This window comes from Acartia tonsa, chromosome 12 (assembly GCF_053477335.1).
Source record: "Acartia tonsa isolate MP-2025a chromosome 12, ASM5347733v1, whole genome shotgun sequence".
Taxonomy (NCBI): domain Eukaryota; kingdom Metazoa; phylum Arthropoda; class Copepoda; order Calanoida; family Acartiidae; genus Acartia; species Acartia tonsa.
Genome location: NC_137271.1, coordinates 25,601,501 through 25,620,561, shown reverse-complemented (window position 1 = coordinate 25,620,561; position 19,061 = coordinate 25,601,501). Strand labels below are relative to the sequence as shown.

At 33.9% G+C, this 19,061-nt stretch overlaps 3 protein-coding genes across 17 annotated transcripts in view; all 3 read right to left on the bottom strand.

The window, feature by feature from the left end:
* LOC145334786 (uncharacterized) overlaps nt 1-3,897 on the bottom strand; it is a 42,446-nt gene extending 38,549 nt beyond the window's left edge. For all 3 annotated transcript variants that reach the window (XM_080180390.1, XM_080180391.1, XM_080180392.1), the window contains exons 1-3: nt 3,769-3,897; nt 1,315-1,412; nt 32-97 (exon numbers count right to left, since the gene is read on the bottom strand). In XM_080180390.1, the coding sequence (XP_080036516.1) occupies nt 32-97; nt 1,315-1,328 (80 nt within the window). In that variant the 5' untranslated portion in view covers nt 1,329-1,412; nt 3,769-3,897. The remainder of the gene's footprint in view (nt 1-31; nt 98-1,314; nt 1,413-3,768) is intronic.
* Nucleotides 3,898-5,782: 1,885 nt separating this feature from the next.
* Nucleotides 5,783-16,933, bottom strand: mRpL22 (mitochondrial ribosomal protein L22). Of its 2 annotated transcripts, XR_013884911.1 has the most exons (9): nt 16,804-16,933; nt 16,092-16,171; nt 15,633-15,696; nt 12,815-12,870; nt 9,471-9,575; nt 9,018-9,107; nt 7,578-7,700; nt 6,472-6,721; nt 5,783-5,887 (listed from the first exon to the last, which is right to left on the bottom strand). XR_013884911.1 is itself a non-coding variant. In XM_080180231.1 (8 exons), exons 1-8 carry the CDS (start codon nt 16,910-16,912, stop codon nt 6,647-6,649), a joined length of 702 nt encoding a protein of 233 aa, XP_080036357.1. In that variant the 5' UTR covers nt 16,913-16,933; the 3' UTR covers nt 6,408-6,646. The 2 variants fall into 2 exon arrangements, 1 of the variants encoding a protein (XP_080036357.1); XM_080180231.1 differs by lacking the exon at nt 5,783-5,887 and having other exon boundaries at nt 6,408-6,721.
* Nucleotides 16,932-19,061, bottom strand: part of Topors (Topoisomerase I-interacting protein) — a 55,215-nt gene continuing 53,085 nt past the window's right edge. For 7 of the 12 annotated variants that reach the window (XM_080180220.1, XM_080180226.1, XM_080180224.1 and 4 more), the window contains one exon: nt 16,932-18,737. In XM_080180220.1, the coding sequence (XP_080036346.1) occupies nt 18,665-18,737 (73 nt within the window). In that variant the 3' untranslated portion in view covers nt 16,932-18,664. The remainder of the gene's footprint in view (nt 18,738-19,061) is intronic. The other 5 variants (XR_013884906.1, XR_013884907.1, XR_013884910.1 and 2 more) reach the window with 5 other exon arrangements.

The following is a 19,061-nucleotide window of genomic DNA, read 5'->3' as shown; positions in this document are numbered from 1 at the left end:
ATTATAATGATTACTTTATTATAAAGATTACCTTAAATTAGCCTCCAAAGCATGGATGAATGTAGCAGGCCCCATCCACAAAATAATACTCACAAAACTAATAGAAATTAAATTATTATTTTTTTAAAGCGAAGATTTCTATAATTTCTATAGTTCCGCCGGCCTTCTAGTCTGTAGTAACGCTATAAATGATTCTAAGACGAAGCATCTCTATAATAAAGTTCTAAAAAAGTGGAGAATGTTGTGTTTATTAACATAACCTACCAGAAATTTATTTTGGGCGCTAATCCTTTAGTTTTGTAGATAATTGGGTTAAATCTTTTTGGATGTGTCAATTACCCCAACTTTGGTATCTTTCATAAAATAGTGTATTTTGTAGGGTTGGGCCGGATACTTTTTTGGCCGGATACCAAATCCGGCTGATTTCTAATGCCGGATATACGGTTCCGGCCGGATATCTGGCCAACGTTAGATATCCGGCAAATTACCGGATAACCGGATATCCGGCGTCAAAAATCAGCCAGATATCCTGTAACCGGATAGTTTTAATATCCGGTATCCGGCCGGATATTGAAAATGGCTTGATAACCGGCCAAACCGGATATCCGGCCCAACCCTAGTATTTTGTTTGGGACACTAGACTGCATATAATCCTAATAACACTTTCTGTCATTCGTTGGCCAAAAGAACTTTTGTATTGATATCTGATTCATAGTACAAATTTGTCTACTTATGCGGAAAAAATACACCTTCCTTTCAATTAATTATCATTGATGATAATCATTTCTGTGCTCCTTATGGATATAATTGTCCCTGTTTTTTATGCACGTCCAAAACCGTGCTTAGTTTGATCGTTGAGTGCGCTTTATTACAAAGAAGAAATTAATATTTAAGCCTAAATACTATTTTTCAGGGATAAGACAAAGGATGATAAAGTGACATACATACATTCGTAGATTAGAATTATTGGTTTAAAAGTTTTGACACTGCTAGTTTGGAACTAATCAAAATTAAACTAAAGTATCCAAAGTTTTTTGAGCTACCAATTAAGATTAATTGGTTTAAAACTTTGGGTACCAATGTAATTTACAGTCCAGTGTTCCCCCACTCCCTGCATTTCTCAGAGCCAAGCTTTTATAGCAACTTGGGATCGGCTCATCCACAACATTGAGCTCTGTAAATAAATTTCGATATTTTCGAACCGTCCCATCGATTCCGAGATCAGTAAAATGAGTCTTGTTTTTTTTTAATGTCTTTACTTTTGACGTGGTTTGATCCGAGACTCAAACTCGATCTAGAAAAATAACAACTTACCAGAATTTTAACATGTTAACTATTTTCACAATAATATATTACTTTAAAAAAATATGTTTTTTCTCACAATTCAAAATTTTTTCACATACGTTCAAACACTTTTAAAATGATAAGTTTAATGATGTAGAATACTATTATAAAAAATTAGTAAAGTTATTGGGAATAGTCCCTTTCATGGCAACGCCCCTTAAGGGGCGATTCGTCGTATTTTTAAAATGGCTTTTTATATGTTATTTTAGGTTAGGTTATATTGGGTTAGGTGATTGCCCCACAGGGTTAGGCAATTGGTCCCGCAGGTCTTAAGCTTAAGGTCTCCATAATAATGAAAGGATTGAGATGTTCTTTTAGGAGAAGGTTCACATATGTAGGTCCCTTGATGGTTTTGTACTATTTTAATTCAGATTCAAGTCTTGGCATAGTTGAAGATATTTTTTCAACCCCTTGGAATACAGAGTCTCTAGAAGCAAGGGCCGCAACCACTAGTTAAGAAAAAGATTTTCAAGTAATAATCAATTAATTTATTGATTTATGTCAATTTTTCCCAATGCCCTAACCCTGCGGGACTTATAGCTAGGATATTCAAACTATGCCCTGTTACCCTGTATCCAATATGACCTAACCTAACCAGATCTAAAGAAATGAACAAACCCTCCCACTCCCCTTATCATCATTTCATTAAAAAACGAGTGTGGGGGAGGTTTCTGTTGTAGTTTATGCACTTTGTGGGAAACTGTGCTGTTTTGTTAAAAATTTAATCCGAATGGCATTTGGCAAGGAATCTAAAGTGAAAAGACAATGGCCGGCCGATAAATTGATGTACATCCCCAAAGATTACCCTATCTGTAGATTAAAATTATTGGTTGGAACGTTTGAACACCCAACTAAATTAAACAAACAATAATGTCCCCAAAGTTGTAAGGCCATCGAATAAGAAAACGTTACAATAAAATATTGAGAATAGTGTAAAAAAAGCCCATTTCCCCCATTCTCTATTGCCAATGGATGGATGGGGGTGTGGTATTCTGCAGAGCTCGGCAACTGCAAAACATCAAATTATTAAAATATTTCGCAAACTAGAAAGTCAATTCTTGTAAAATATCCATTTTTTATGAAAGCAGCTCTGTATAGTTACAAACTACTCTGCTCATTAACTAAATTTTAAGTATGACTTTGAAACCGATAATATCCACTTGATTAAAACAGTTTATCAGGCAAAATAAAAAATCATGTATAACATCGTTAACAGACAATATGCCACAAAAATAAAAATCTTAAATTATTACCAATTTTATAAGCCTGGGCCTGTGGACTCTATGGCTAACTTAAACTGGTTTTAATTCTATAATTTTTCATCTTATATCCGCGGAAAGTTGTCTATCATAACATGCGATTTTTAACTATTGCTGAACTTTTTAAGAGCCAACTTTTCTTTATATATTTGTATGTCCTCTGCTACTTTAAATTGATGGTGCAAACATTCAGTCCAATTTTCTTGGAAACAATTTTATCATTGCTTTTGGAATTTAGACATTTATTCATAAATGGATTAAATATAAGTGGATAAATGCAATGGAAAGTTGTTTACAATTTAAGTTGCTAACAGTTCGTTTATACTTTGAGGCAACAAAACTGGTTTCAATCTTTAAATTGTTTGTTTCATTAAACCTTGGAAAGCTGTCTATAATACGATGCGATAAATAACTATTCTACTCAATTTATAATTCAGAATACCTACTTGTTTCTGATGTATAAATGACGTCACACCTTTTTAAGGAGTGACAAAGTGAAAGAGTTATTATCTAACAATGGATATAGATCACGTGGATATATTGACAGGGGAAAATTTGACGTTAATAAAGGTTCCTACTTTGGACCTCATTTATTGGTAAATTTGTCCATCCAGTAGAACCCAAAGTTTTATAATATCGTTGTACTATTTGTTGGCTTAACATTTTTGCGGACTAATGGTTGGTTTGTTCGTATAGTTTCAACCACTAACTTTAATCTACGGAAGAGGTAATTTTGTATATCATTATTGAGGATGTATCGGATAAATTTATCAGCCATTGTCTTATCCCTTTAGATCCTTAAAGTTTTGACAGGTTTTTTTTCTAGGGGTGGGTTTCTACTTCATGTACTTCAATTTATCGGTCTTCGTTTCACAGATTTTAAGTAACAAACATCATATTGTTTTCTCAGGGATCTAAAGGGATAAGACAATGGCCGATAAATTGATTTACATCCCTATTGATGATACACAAAGTTCCCTCTTCTGTAGATTGCAACTATTGGTTGAAACGTTTGGACACTCAACTTGATGAATCAAAGTTCATGAAAAATCTTTAAAGTTACAAAGCCAATGAATAACAAAACGTTATTAAAAACTTTGGGGACTAGTGTAATAAACAGCCCATTGTCCCCTTTCTTCCTATTGTAATCTACATCATTAAACACCTATATCACTCATTCACCAAACAAAAGTGTTATTTTTATATAAATGTAGTTTATATAACTTTTTGAACCAAGAATTGGTATCCAAAGTTTGTCTAAAGGTGTGTCCACTCCCAGGGCCGGAGTTTGACTGAAGAATTCCTTGCATTAAATTGCAACAATAGTTCGATACTTAAATCGCAAATAAATAGGTAATTAAACATAAATTTTTATCTAAAAATAAGATGCATATTTAGATAATCATAAAATAGTTTTAGACTTGAACATTATTTTTACTTTATGCTTTAAAACTGATAAAATATTATTTATTTATTGACGAAGCTACTCTAAAAGCAACATACTTCCGTTATTCCAATTCCTTAAGCCATCTGTTGGATATTAAAGGACAAACTATCATTTCTAAATAATGTTTTCAATTAAGTTAATTTCTTAAATATAAATTGAAAAAAAACTTGTGTTAATACAAATTACCAAGATAAATATTTTAAGTATTGAACCCTATGCGCAAATTACATAGTTAGAAGTATTCTAACAAAACCGCAAAATAGTTATTTAATTTATCGCATTGTGTAATAGCAGATTTCCGCGGATATATATTATACTAGAGTTGGCTCGATATAATTATCTCCCTATTGGCTAGTTTTCTATATGCATATCTATTTCTCAATAAATCTATTTTCCTCACCCGGCATTACTATCTAAAAGAAAGTAAATATTTAATAATCTAAATGATTTTAAAAAGATTTTTTAAATTATATTTTTTCTTTACATTACCATCACCAAAGGGTTAATGATGATGATTACAATTTTAGTTTAATATTTGAACACGCAAAGTGTCGCCACAATCGAATTCTTTTAAAACAGAGTTTTCTTAAATTTATTATTTTATAAATTTAAATTTTCTTTTTTATGATTAGAAATTAAATACATTGATATAAGGTAAATAGCAACATGAAATTAAAAAAAGGAATTTATTTTTGATAAAGTAAAATAATGGGTCTTATCGTTCTGGGCAATGAGAGTTTATTATGGATTATTGGAGCACTATGAGTTTTAAACAAATATTCCTTGGAAAACTTGAGCTCGTTTATAGACATTTATTTCCTAAATAGATCTGACATGGATCTTGAAGCGATTAAGCAGGCCGTTTTGTACATGTTAAAAATTAGAAGATTTCATTAAATAAAAGTTATCGCAAATATACTTAGTAAATAAATGAAAAATTATAAAATGAACCAGTTTTTCTGAGGGGCCGAAGTCCCGGGCTAACAAAACTAGTTGGTATTAATTTCATTCCATATTCGTGGAAAATTGTCTGTAATACAATGCTATACATGATTTTTCAGTATGGATGAGAACTGTTGATTTGCTGCTGCAGAAATACATTGGATATATTACTTGGACATTGCACCAAATAACGTTTTCCCCCATGCCCTCCTCTTTCACTAAATAAACCAACTGACAAATAAATGGGTCTATAATAGTAACTTTACTATAAGAATAGCTTAAAACCAACCCGAGATTTAAAACTAAAATAACCTAAACCATGACAGGACCTATATCTGTCATACCTTAAATAGAATCGGTCGATCAAAAAGCCTACTACTTTATTTAACACTAGCGGCTTCGCCCCTAGCCTCTCTATGCCCCTAGAGATGTAATTACCTACCCTGCGGAAAAAAATGTGATGGATAGCAAATTTTCGCGAATTCACAAAATTCGTAAAAAAATGGGGATGTTTCATTTTTGGGGGGGTTGGGGGTGTCCCAACCCCCAAGAAATTAGCCTAAAAACACCACAGGACCAGTAAGTATATTCCCTGAAGAGTAGAATCCCGATCGGTTCAGTAGTTAGTAGTTACCGAGATCTTAAGGTACGGACGGACAGACAGACGAACAGACATCAAGCTACTTTGTATTACAGAGGATATGAAAAACCAAACATATTTTTTTTATCAATAGACACAAATAAATAGCATTAATAGAAATTAAATTTAAGAGATAGAACAAAACACAAATTTCTCAAATATTATCGTTTATTTAGTACAAAATAGCTGAATGTATATAAATTGTACATTAAGCAAGAAAAATTAATTTAGTAAGATGTCCAGTAAATAAGTTGGCTTCAAGATTGAAAAAATATATATTTCTATTAGAAGAAGTATGTTTTTTCAAATTATACAAAAAAAAACTATTTAGAGAGAAAAGACAAATAAATTTGCTGTTCAAAATTAACATTTTTTTGTGGAAAACTTTTAATTCTACATTTATTATTTTATTTTTAATTATATTATAAAAATTTTAAGCAAGGAATCTAAGGGATGAGACAATAGCCGAACAATTGATATAAAACCCCTATTTGAAATCTGCATCAAATTTTGAGGATTTTTTATAAAATTCGTTTTTTCTATAATTTTATATCTAAAAGCGGAAATGCAATTTAAGTTAATTAATTTTGGCATCTGTGATTGGTGGATTTAAAAAATCTGCGCTCTGATTAGATGGCGTACATCATTCAACCAATTAGAGCGCAGGTAGTTTAAAATCCACCTATCCTATTGGTCAAAATTAATTAACTTAAAATGCATTTCCGCTTTTAGATAAAGAATTATACAAAAAACGAATTTTATAAAAAAATCCTTAAAATTTTATGCAGATTTCAAATCTCCCCCTAACATTAAAATTCCGGAAAACTTATATATCTTACTGGACACTTTACAAAAAATAATGAAACAGGGCTCGTCAGCATAGGCCTAAAATTTATACACACTTGTGTACAAAAAAAATCCGAAAAGAAACAGTTTACACATCAAACTGAATTTTGATATCGATTTCTCTGAGGCTTACAAGCGGCTACCGAGCCCTGCCATACAATATAAAAATTAAAGTCTTGGTATTTGCTTCTGCCTGTGCTCCTCAATCCATCTACCCAACATAGCATCAGGGTCAAACTTCTCCTGAAATTATTTAAAACATTAAATATATATGTATAATCCAGACAACTACCTGGACAAGTTATGGAGACCCTTTTCGTCTGCTAGCGAATTGTTTTTAGCTTTTTGTAAGGACTCCCTTGTGTTTATATTTCTGAAGATTTCATTTGATTTCAAAGACCCAATAAATAATGGGGACAGAATTTCCACCCTTTGGGAAGAGTTACATAAAGCTGAGGAATCTCAGGTGATTAGACAATAACCGATAATAAATGTACATCCACACCACAATGACAATACAAAATTATTACAATGAAAGTTTAAAATGTTGGACACTCAATTTAATAAATCAGCCAATAAAAAGTCTCCAAAGTTATTAATTCAATGAATAAGAATTTTTTTAATTCAACGAATAAGAATTTTTTTTTAGAAAATTTTATGTACCAGTATAATAAACAGCCAAATGTCCACTCACTCTCTGGAGGAATCCCCCCTGGAGGCTGCAATGTTATAACTCAATATGACGATTTTAAATTGCTTAAATTAACGTCCTTCATCGCTAGAGACAGACCCTAAATATAGAAAAGCTTCGCGTCGCTTTAAATGCAGAGAGAGAGGGGACAATGGGCTATTAATTAAAAAGTTTTATAATAGCGTTTTCTCAATTGTTGGCTTTACAACTTTGGGGACTTCGGTAAATTATGATTGGTTGGATCATTAAGTTGAGTGTTCAAACGTTTCAACCATTAATTGTAATCTACAGAAGGGGTAATTGTATGTATAATCTTTGGGAATGTACATCAATTTATCAGTCATTGTTTTATCCCTTTAGATTCCCTGAATATAATAATGCTTTGCGTCGCTTTAAATGCATGCATACCTTGTCGTAAAACTGTTTGGGTGGGGCACCCTCCTCTAATTTGAGAAAGAAATGAATATATTTGTATTCTATGCGTCCAAATCTACCGCGGGCATGCCTTCGTAGGCCTTTCACCACTTGAGCCTAAACAATTAAAATCATATTCACAAAAAGAAAAAAAGTAGAAAAAAACGAAGTAGCGGGTTTCGTCGTATTTTCAAAAAAGCTTTTGAAATGTTTTTTGGGGTTAGGTTGGGTAAATGTTAATGACTGCCTCGCTGGGTTAGAACCCCCCAAAAGGGCTAGAAATAGGAGAAGAGCTACTGTGAAAATACGACGAAACCCGTTACTTCGTTTTCTTTCCATGATTCCCTTATTGTTTACAGTAATGGGTAAGATTTTTTAATTGTTAGTAGATATCATTAACCATTTTAGAGATGCCAAAATGTTCGGAGATGGTTTTAGACTAAACTAGATTTTAGAACAATTGTCGTAATATATTACAGCTTAATACCTATCTTAGAAATTAAACGCTTAAAACAGAATTACGGGTTTTTGGTTAAGTTTTTACAATTGCTGCGCTTTCTAAAGTGTAACTAGCCGTTCAAGAAATATCATGCGAAGTTTGCAATCGATAGAACATTTCTAACAGGGTGTCGGAGCCGTTTAATTTTGATGCGGCTCCGGCTCCGTGGAGTCGTATCTGGAAATACGGCTCCGGCTCCTACCTTAAAAGGGGGGGGGCGAAAGTGACACTTTTTGAAACCAAAACTAAGAGTCAACAAAGGAACTCAACTAAAAAAAGGGTTACAGGTCTGAGATTTTGCATGGCAGTTGCTTTATAGGGGTACAATATGGAACTGTGAAGAAACGGCGGCGCAACCGCCGAAAACCGCCGTTTCCCGCCGTAATTTTTGTTGCCTTTTCTCGGCGGTTTTCGGCGGTTGCGCCGCCGTTTCTTCACAGTTCCATATTGTTCCCCTATAAAGCAACTGCCATGCAAAATGTCAGACCTGTAACTCTTTTTTTAGTTGAGTTCCTTTGACTTTTAGTTTTGGTTTCAAAAAGTGTCACTTTCGCCCCCCCCCTTAATATATAAATTTTTGTTTATGATTGAATTTTATAAAATTAAAATAAATAATATAAAATATTTTGCTTTTATTTGATTAAAGCTATATAAAAGTAGAAGGATGTGTGTCTATTTGGTAAGTAACAATAGTTTTTCAGTTTATTATATGGAAATAGACCGTTGCCAAATTATACTATTACTTTTAAAAATCATTTTTAGCTAATCTGGAGCCGGAGCCGTTTTTAACGGAAAAATACAGCTTCAGATATGGCTCCGGCTCCACAAAAAATGTTGCTGTTCCCGGCTCCCGGCTCCGGCACACTGATTTCTAACATTCCTAAATTAACTATCAAAGCTATCCAGTACGGAATGACGAACGGCCCGATCATTACCTTTCTGGCAAAAGCTTCTGCGATCCAAAGATTTGATCTGAATTCTACACAATGGTCTTTCACTGCCAATTCAACAGCTTCTTCCAAAACCTAACAATATTTTTTTAATATCAAAGATACTATTCTCTAATTCATTTTGTCTGTCCTTCCATAAAAGTATGCAGTGCAGAATATTGAAGTATTTCAGCAGTCTATCTTGAATAATGAATAGGCGTTGAAAAATCATGAAAACTTAAAAATGTAGGAATCGATCTAGCACCTCAATTAATTGACGAATCTTAATGAAACTTGGTGAAAATATGAAGAATGTTGACATATATGATCCATGAAAATTTCAGAAGTCTATCTTAAAAAGGGGCCGAGAAACTTACGTTTCCCCCCACCTTGGACGAATATTTAGAATTATAGAGTAGCTTCGCTACTAATAAAATTCCAATTTTGTTTTATATTTACCTCTTTAGCAATGATTGCTCCTTTTCCTTTTATAAACGATAATTGTTTTAGAGCTTCATCAACAGATAAGCCCTGCATGAATTGAGCCACGTACCACATCTTTTTCTAAAAAAAGGCACAAGAATAAGGGATATGCTCTCGAGGCATCTCAGTCAATTAAGTCAACCCTTTAAATTTTAGTTTGAAGATAAATCTTAAAAAATTCTATGGGGGATTTTCTTTGGTGGGTGGAGGTAAAGGGTTATGAATGGAAACATTTGGACAATCCTGTAATAAAAAGTAGTAAGGTTTTTGATCTGTCGGTTAAAGATTTTCAAGAATAAGAGGGTTTCAAGTTCAATGCTTGATAATTTCTTTGAGAAAAAAAAGGATATAATTTCCAAACAAAGGATCAAATGACAAAAAAAGTTTTCCAGTATGGCTTCGAAACCGATTAATATCCGCTAGATAATGACAGGCTCTCAGCTACACTGAAAAATGTAGAGCCTTGTATTACAGACAATTTTCCGTTAAAAGGGGGACGTAACTGAAGCTTTTTTGATGCAGGGGGGGGGGGGTTCTCTGGAACCACTTGATGAACCGTGTAAATTTTTTGGACTTAAGCTTTTATGGGTATGAACATCTTATGGTTTCAAAGTCTACCCCCTACCCCCAACCCCTAGCCCCCCGGGACTCAAAAACCCCCTAAAAATGAACCTAACCTTAATTTTCTCAGAAACCATTTGACCAGTAGGGATGATTTCTTAAACTTAAGCTTTTATGGTTATAAACTAACTTCTAGTTTAAAAGTTACTCCCATGCCGACAACCCCTAGCCCTCCGGGGCTCAAAAAAACCCTATAAATGAACCTAACCTTAATTTTCTCAGAAACCATTTGACCAATAGAGATGATTTCTTAAACTTAAGCTTTCATGGTTATAAACTAAATTTTGGTTTAAAAGTCACCCCCCTGCCGCCAACCCTTAGCCCTCCGGGGCTCCAAAAAACCCTAAAAATGAACCTAACCTTAATTTTCTCAGAATCCATTCGACTAATAGAGATGATTTCCTAAGCTTAAACTTTTATGGTTATAAACTAAATTTTGGTTTAGAAATTACCCCCCTGCCGCCTACCCGTAGCCCTCTGGGGATCAAAAAAACCATAAAAATGAACCTAACCTTTATTTACTCAGAAACCATTTGACAAATAGAGATGATTTCTTAAACCTAAGCTTTTAGAAATTACCCCCCTGCCGCCTACCCCTAGCCCTCCGGGGCTCAAAAAAACCCTATAAATGAACCTAACCTTAATTTTCTCAGAAACCATTCGACCAATAGAGATGATTTCTTAAACCTAAGCTTTTATGATTATGAACTAAATTTTGGTTTAAAAGTCACCCCCCTGCCGCCAACCCTTAGCCCTCCGGGGCTCCAAAAAACCCTAAAAATGAACCTAACCTTAATTTTCTCAGAATCCATTCGACTAATAGAGATGATTTCCTAAGCTTAAACTTTTATGGTTATAAACTAAATTTTGGTTTAGAAATTACCCCCCTGCCGCCTACCCGTAGCCCTCTGGGGATCAAAAAAACCATAAAAATGAACCTAACCTTTATTTACTCAGAAACCATTTGACAAATAGAGATGATTTCTTAAACCTAAGCTTTTATGGTTATAAACTAACTTCTAGTTTAGAAGTCACCCCCCTGCTGCCAACCCCTAGCCCTCCGGGGCTCCAAAAAACCCTAAAAATGAACCTAACCTTTATTTTCTCAAAAACCATTCGACCAATAGAGATGATTTCTTAAACTAAAGCTTTTATGATTATAAACTAACTTCTAGTTTAGAAGATACTCCCCTGCCGCCAACCCCTAGCCCTCAGGGATAAAAAAAAACCATTAAAATGAACCTAACCTTTATTTTCTCAGAAACCATTTGACCAATAGAGATGATTTCTTAAACTTAAGCTTTCATGGTTATAAACTAACTTCTAGTTTAGAAGTTACTCCCCTGCCGCCAACCCCTAGCCCTCCGGGGCTCCAAAAATTCTAAAATGAACCTAACCTTTATTTTCTCAGAAACCATTCGACCAATAGAGCTGATTTCTTATACTTGAGCTTTTACGCTTATAAACTAACTTCAGTTTTGTAGTTACCCCCCTGCCGCCAACCACTAGGCCTCCCGGGCTCAAAAAAGTTAGTTTATAAGCATAAAAGCTTAAGTTTAAGAAATCATCTTACTTGATTAAACAATAGAGATGTTTTCTTAAACTTATGCTTTTATGATTATAAACTTACTTTTAGTTTAGAAGTCACCCCCCTGCCGCCAACCATCAACCCTCCGGGGCTCAAAAATCCTAAAAATGAACCTAACTTTAATTTTCTCAGAAACTGTTTAATCAAGGGAGATGATTTCTTAAACTTAAGCTTTTATGCTTATAAACTAACTTATAGTTAAGAAGTCACCCTCTGCCGCAAACCCCTAGCCCTCAGGGGCTTAAAAAAACTTCTAAACTAAAAGTTAATTTATAAGCATAAAAGCTTAAGTTTAGGAAATCATATCTATTGATAAAATGGTTTCTGAGAAAATTAAGGTTAGGTTCATTTTTAGGGTTTTTGAGCCCTGGAGGGCATTAAAGCTTAAGTTTAAGAAATCATCTCTATTGATCAAATAGTTTCTGAGAAAATAAAGGTTAGGTTCATTTTATGTTTTTTGGAGCCTCGGAGGGCTAGGGGTTGGCGGCAGGGGGGTGACTTCTAGACCAAAAGCTAGTTTATAACCATAAAAGCTTAAGTTAAAGAAATCATCTCTATTGGTCAAATAGTTTCTGAGAAAATTAAGGTTAGGTTCATTTGGAGGGTTATTTGAGCCCCGGAGTGCTAGGGGTTTGCGGCAGGGGAGTGACTTCTAAACTAGAAGTTAGTTAATAAGCATAAAAGCTTAAGTTTAAGAAATCATCTCTATTGGTCGAATGGTTTCTGAGAAAATTAGGGTTAGGTTCATTTTTAGGTTTTTTGGAGCCCCGGAGGGCTAGGGGTTGGCGGCAGGGGAGTATCTTCTAAACTAGAAGTTAGTTTATAACCATAAAAGCTTAAGTTTAAGAAATCATCCCCATTAGTCAAATGGTTTCTGAGAAAATTAAGGTTAGGTTCATTTTTAGAGGGTTTTAATCAAAAAAGCTTCAGTTACGTCCCCCTTAAACAAAAATCTTGAACTAAAACCAGTTTTGTTAGCTTGAGCCTTCGTCCCCTTAGGATTATAGAATTGATTTCAATCTTGTAATTTTTTATTTTAATTTTCGCGGAAAGCTGTCTATAATTCGATGCGATAAATAAGGCTTTGAGATAATGAAAAAATGCTACTTACTGGTGAATATTTAATATTATCTCTAACGTGGCAAATATAAGCTGGTCTGTATTCCCCTAAAAATAGCAAAAAATAATTCATCATCATCATCAGGCGCATCTCTCTTTTTGACTGTGAAGTCCAGAGAATACGGACACCTTGTTCCTCCATGAATTCCTTTTTTTGGCAAGTGCTTCAGCTTCTCCCCATGTCAATTCTAATTTAATTAGGTCTTTTTCAGTGCTCTGCCTCCAGGTCATTTTTGGTCGTCCCTGTTTGCGTTTACCAGTGGTGGGGTTCCATTTTAAGCACTTTTTTGGAAACCTATTTTGTTCCATTCTAAGCACATGTCCTTGCCACCTTAGTCTTTTAAATTTCACTTCTGCTTCAATACTATTGCACTTGGTCTTAGCGTACAGCTCAATGTTTGATATTTTGTTTGGCCAGGATATTTTGCAAATTCTTCTTAGGCAGCTATTGTGAAATGCATTAAGTTGGTTTGTTTCAGTTTTCACAGTTCTCCAGCATTCAGCTCCATAAAGAAGAACTGATTTCACATTACTGTTGTAAAGTCTGATTTTTGTTTTCAGAGCAAGTCTCTTTGAATTTCAAACGTTGTGTAGACTGTTGAAAGCAACCCTAGCCTTATCAATCCTGGTCTTAATATCAGCTTTTGAGCCATTTTCGCTGCTGATAACACTCCCCAGATAGGTGAATTTGTTGCTTTGTTTCAATTGTTCACCATTTATTGTTATATTTTGATCAGGGTTTGTAGGTATATTCATAATTTCGGTCTTTTTGACATTAACAAAGAGCCCGACTTGTCCTGCATATTTGACTAGTCTATCTGTTTTAGCTTGTAGATGTTTGATTGTTTCTGAAATCAGTGCTAGGTCATCAGCAAAGTCCAGATCCTCTAGGTGTCCTAGTATGCCCAGCTGGAGACCACGTTTTTTGTCCTCTGTGGTTTTCTTCATCACCCAGTCAATGACCAATATAAATAGAATAGGTGATAAAATGCAACCCTGTCTAACTCCAGTGCTTATTCTAAAGAAATCAGATGTCTTATTGTTTCCAACTGAAACACAGGCTTGGAAGTTGTCATAGAATTTAGTTATCATAATTATCATCTTTTCAGGTATACCATAACTTCTTAGTATTTTCCAGAGTGTTTGTCTGTGTATGGAGTCAAAGGCCTTAGAGAAATCAACAAAATTTACATGGAGTGGCTTTAACTGTTAAATTCAACACATTGTTCAATAACCGTCCTAAGGGTGAAAATTTGGTCAACAAAGCCCCTTCCAGCACGGAATCCAGCTTGTTCTTCTCTTAGTTTATTGTCAATTTTCTCATCAATTCTGTTTAAAATAACTTGGGATAGAAAGCAGCATAATTCCTCTCCAATTATCGCAATTGTTCAAATCTCCCTTCTTAGGAAGTTTTATGATTATACCTTTAGACCAGTCCGTTGGTATCTTTTCTTGCCTCCAAATTTTATCAAAGAGATCAGTTAGAGTCCTAGCAGAAAGATCTATGTCTGCCTTAAGCATTTCGGCAGTTATCAAGTCAGGTCCAGGTGCTTTGTCATTCTTTAGACTATGTATAGCAGCTTTAACTTCTTGAATAGTTGGTGGTCTTGTGTCTATGTCTATTTCATGTCCTGGTTCTGGTTCAGCAGTAATTTCTGGTTCAGGTCTGTTCAACACTTCTTCAAAATGGGATTTCCACCTTTCAGCAATTTCTTTTTCTGTAGTGAGTAATTTACCATCTTTAGCCTTGATAGTTTCACCAACCTTTTTGTTATATTTGCCACTTAGTTGCCTGGTTATGTTGTATACTGTTTTCATGTTACCGAAGTCAGCTGCTCTTTGGGCCTTTTCAGCCAGATTGTCAATGTAATCTCTCTTGTCTTTCCTTGTGCACTTTTTGACCTCTTTGTCTTTAGCAGTATATTCAGCTCTTAAATTGCTCATGTCAGCCAAATGTTGAGCATTATGAATTATAAATAATTATAAATTAAAAACATTGTCTGGAAAGTTTAGACACAGTGTATAAAATTACTACCTAGGTATATTAATGTAAGTTGAAAAATATCAGAAAAACGCAAAGTTTGTTAATCTGACATCAAGTATACACAATTTCTTATTGTGATTTGAAAAGAAAAGCTATTTTTTGGAGATAAAATGTTCATCTTAAGTTTTAAAATGAAGTTATTTCTACAATAATTTGACTAAAATGTTCTTAAAGTGTTTATCAAGGGGGGGGGGGGGGGGGGAAGTTTGTACAGTTATAGGAAATGAAAATTCAGTATCAAATTTTGCCCTGGCCGTTTGGGCTTTTTTTTATAGCTATCAACCTAACTCTTTTTGTAAACTCTCTTATATGATTGGATCTACCTGTAAAACTTTAAAAATTGAATTTTAGGACTTTCCCTCTAGGGGCTAGTGGGGCTAGTGTTTGGGGGGGTCTTTTGCACCACTAGCCCCTAGAGGGAAAGTCTCAAAATTCAATTTTCAAAGTTTTACAGGTAGATTCAATCATATAAGAGAGTTTACAAAAAGAATTAGGTTGATAACTATAAAAACAAGCCCAAATGGCCAAGCCAAAATTTGATCCTGAATTTTCATTTCCTATAACTGTACAAACTTCCCCCCCCCCCCTAATTTATACTGATCCCTAAAGAAAATTACTCAAATGAATTCAAAATTTAGTGGAAAATAATGGAAAAAAAGATTTATAAAAAAAAACTGTTTTTTAGAAGTTTCACCTTTACGCCCGGAATTACCCTCCCCCCCCCCCCCCCCTAAAAAAAATGTAAAACCCTACTACTAATATTTACCTGTGGGGGGATGAATTCTTTCATTATATGCTGGCCACGCCAACGGTTTAGTTCCTCCAGGCACCTAAAACAAAAAAAATTTCTTATAGTTGTACGGAAATAGCTTTTTAAAATAAAAAGTAGAGGGTTGATTTCCTCCACCCCCCCCCCCCCCCCCCTCCCTCAAATATCTTCTAGGGACGTAGCCGCTAGTATCGAGATAGATAAAAGTAATTTATTTATCGCATCGTATTATGGACAGCTTTCCGCAGATATTATAATGATAAGTTATACGATTGAAACCAATTTTGTTAGCCCCAAGGGTACGAAAGCCCTGGCTGACAAAAACTGGTGCCTAGTAGTTTTTTAATTTTTGTTCCAGGAAAATACGATGCTATACATACATGATGGCTAAAAACTGGTTCTAATCCATTGGATATTAATCGGTTTCGATGCCATGCTGGAAGTAAATTATCTTACCACTAATTTTTTATCCCAGTCTCCAAAGCCAGTCGGATGTTCAGCACACAATATGTTATTGTTACCATGGAAATTTCTCACTAAAGTTTTAAATTGCAATTACTTTAAATAAGCCTATGTGAATTTCTAACATAAATGGCCTAAGAGTTTGATTTTTCCACTTTTGAGTGAAGTTTCAGTTTCAATTAAGATAAACAGCTGAATTTTTCAAACTCCTATGTCTGCGCGTCTAGTCTTTTTTTGTCCGCCTGCAAAACGTTCATGCTTAATTGTTATCAAAATTTCGTGATTTGATTTTTGTTCTTTTTATATTATCTCTTATTTCCTTTGCCTTTTTTTGTGACAACTGAACACCTACCCTATAACTAACTCACTTTGTCAGTTACCTTACACATTTTTGTGTGCTTTGCTTCTTATGGATGTTGTCATCCTTGTTTCGTTATACAATTTTAAAGGTGTCAAACTATCAATCTTGTACCTACCAATCGATATATCATTACATGGATGTTGCATCAGATTTTCATGTACTCTGATAAAGTAATACTCGCGGCTGGCTGCAATAACTATACTCCCACCCACCAACTGAATCCCCCCCCCCCTCTTACTAAAAGAATAATCTGACCAATAAGTGACGTCCATATTAGCAAGGCAAATTGAAGACAAATTTTACCCTGTCAATATATCCACGTAGATCCTATGTCCATTGCCATACCTGGAAAATGATTGTTAACCGAGGAGTTATTGGCACCATTTATTGTTAGACATTTCAACCCATCCAATAAAAATTTAGATTCAGGCCGCAGTAACTTTAGCACGCTCATCTTAGTATTAATAATTAAATCTGAAAGAAATAATGTGAAATAATATTACAACTTTAAAATTACAAAAACTGCTAACATTAATAATAATAATAATAATATACAAAAATATACAAAACTAGATGTCTCTAAAATTTACACAATTATTTAGTAATATTAAGTTTGAAAAAAAATTAAATTTTATTGATGAAACTTTTAATTTGCTTTTACAGTTTACAATATAAAGATTTTTTTTTTGAAAGAACTTAATAAGGAATATCTTGTAAGAGCTTTAATTATCATAAAAATGTACAAAAAAATATCTATAACTTTTAAAGATATAGTGCATTTGTTAATATGTAATTGAAAATAAGATTCAAAATGTGCTAGATATATATACAAATTTACATAATTGTAAATTAATAATCACAAATAAGAAATAAGTACCTGGGGATAGAATGAGGATAAATAAATCTTACCCAAATAGATATTGTTACCTTTGACATATGGTAGATAATGGGGGGGGGGGGGAGGGGAGGTGAATCTTACTATAATTTCTCTATTTTCAAGCGATAACAAATTAAGCTGGTACCTACAAAGATTCTTCACTACTTTGCACATATTTGTACTGGTTTACAACATAAGACTTGATACAGTGTATTTTTAACAATTAAAACTTTTGGCTAATTTAGCCCACTTACCCCTGTCAGAAATTATTCATAAATATCTTATTTATTGACATTATGAAAATAATACTTTATGGATTTAAACAAATCTGGCTTAAATTTTTTTTTCAAGATGCTTTAATAATAATTTTTGACAGGGGTAAGTGGGTTAAATCAGCCGATACATTTAAGAGGAGGGGAAGTTTTGACACATTTGCGTAAACAGTGAGTATAGGCTTTATCTTTGGACTTAGAGAATAGGTTATTAGGGATAAAATCATTCTTATATGATAAATTTTTCCAAGTTTTAAGATTTTTTTGATATGCCTCCAGGTTCAGGAGCTGCAGGCCTCCATGTGGTCTCTGGACAGGCAAATATCCAAATAATTTTTTTTAAAAGTTACATAGAGGTCATTTTATATAACAAAATATGCATATTTTTAAATGTTATTTACATATATAAAGAAAAAAGATGCATATTTTGTTAATGAGTCGACCTCTATCTCTTCAGAAAAAATTTAATTTTTATTTTTATCTGTCCAGAGACCAACTGGAGGCCTGTAGCTCTTGACCTGGAGGCCTGCAGCTCCTGAACCTGGAGGCCTATCTGACAAATCTTAAAACTTGGGGAAATCATATTTGAATGAGTATTTCTTTTATGACCTATCCTCTCAGTCCAAAGATAAAGCCTATATTCACTTTTAACGCAATTGTGTCAAAACTTCCCCCCCTATTTAATAAAAACACACTATTATTGTAACAAAAAGCATACGAAAAATACTAATAATTTATTATTATCATTAAACATTGGCATACATACAATTAAGACTTTCTAAACGGTTTTAAAGTGAGCCTTTATATATTATATTTGAAATATTGTATTAAGAATTATTTTAAATTGGCCGCTTATACATATAAGGCTTTTTATTACCTATGCAACATATTAATTTCAATTTTTAGAAAATGCAAACTGCAGATTATTATTTCGTTCGTAGGTTTTCAATATACTCTAATTCAAGGGCCGTTCCAGAACCGGTTCTGATCCAGCGAATATCAACCGGATTTGAATGCTGAGAACCGGTTCTAATAATCCAGGGAATATTACCCGGAATTAATATTCCTCTTCGTCGTCTTCATCTGAGCTAGGTTCAGCGTAGGTTGCTTCCTGGGTAGCCCGGCGGGGCCTGAAATATCAACATAATCATTAATTCACAGAGAGGGATTAGGGACAATGGGCTGTTTATTACACTAGGTGACTAGTCCCTAAAGTTTTATAATAACGTTTTATTATTTGTTGACTTTACTTACAACTTTGGGGACTTTGGTGTATTTTGATTGATTGGATCATTAAGTTGAGTGGTCAACCGTTTCAACTTTAATATACATAAGTGGTATTTGTGTATATTTTCATTGGGGTTAAACATGATTTCATTTGTCATTGTCTTATCCCTTCAGATCCCTGATTAATTCATTATTAAAAGTAACAGGATCTCTATAGGTTTGTACAG

Excerpts from the sequence above, each read along its gene's own strand:
- mRpL22 (XM_080180231.1), bottom strand. The coding sequence starts at position 16,912 with ATGAGCGTGCTAAAGTTACTGCGGCCTGAATCTAAATTTTTATTGGAT. Across the intron at positions 15,697-16,091 it reads ACTGGGATAAAAAATTAGTG|GTGCCTGGAGGAACTAAACC; the intron begins GTAAGATAATTT and ends TTTTTGTTTTAG. Across the intron at positions 9,108-9,470 it reads GAGCAATCATTGCTAAAGAG|GTTTTGGAAGAAGCTGTTGA; the intron begins GTAAATATAAAA and ends AAATATTGTTAG.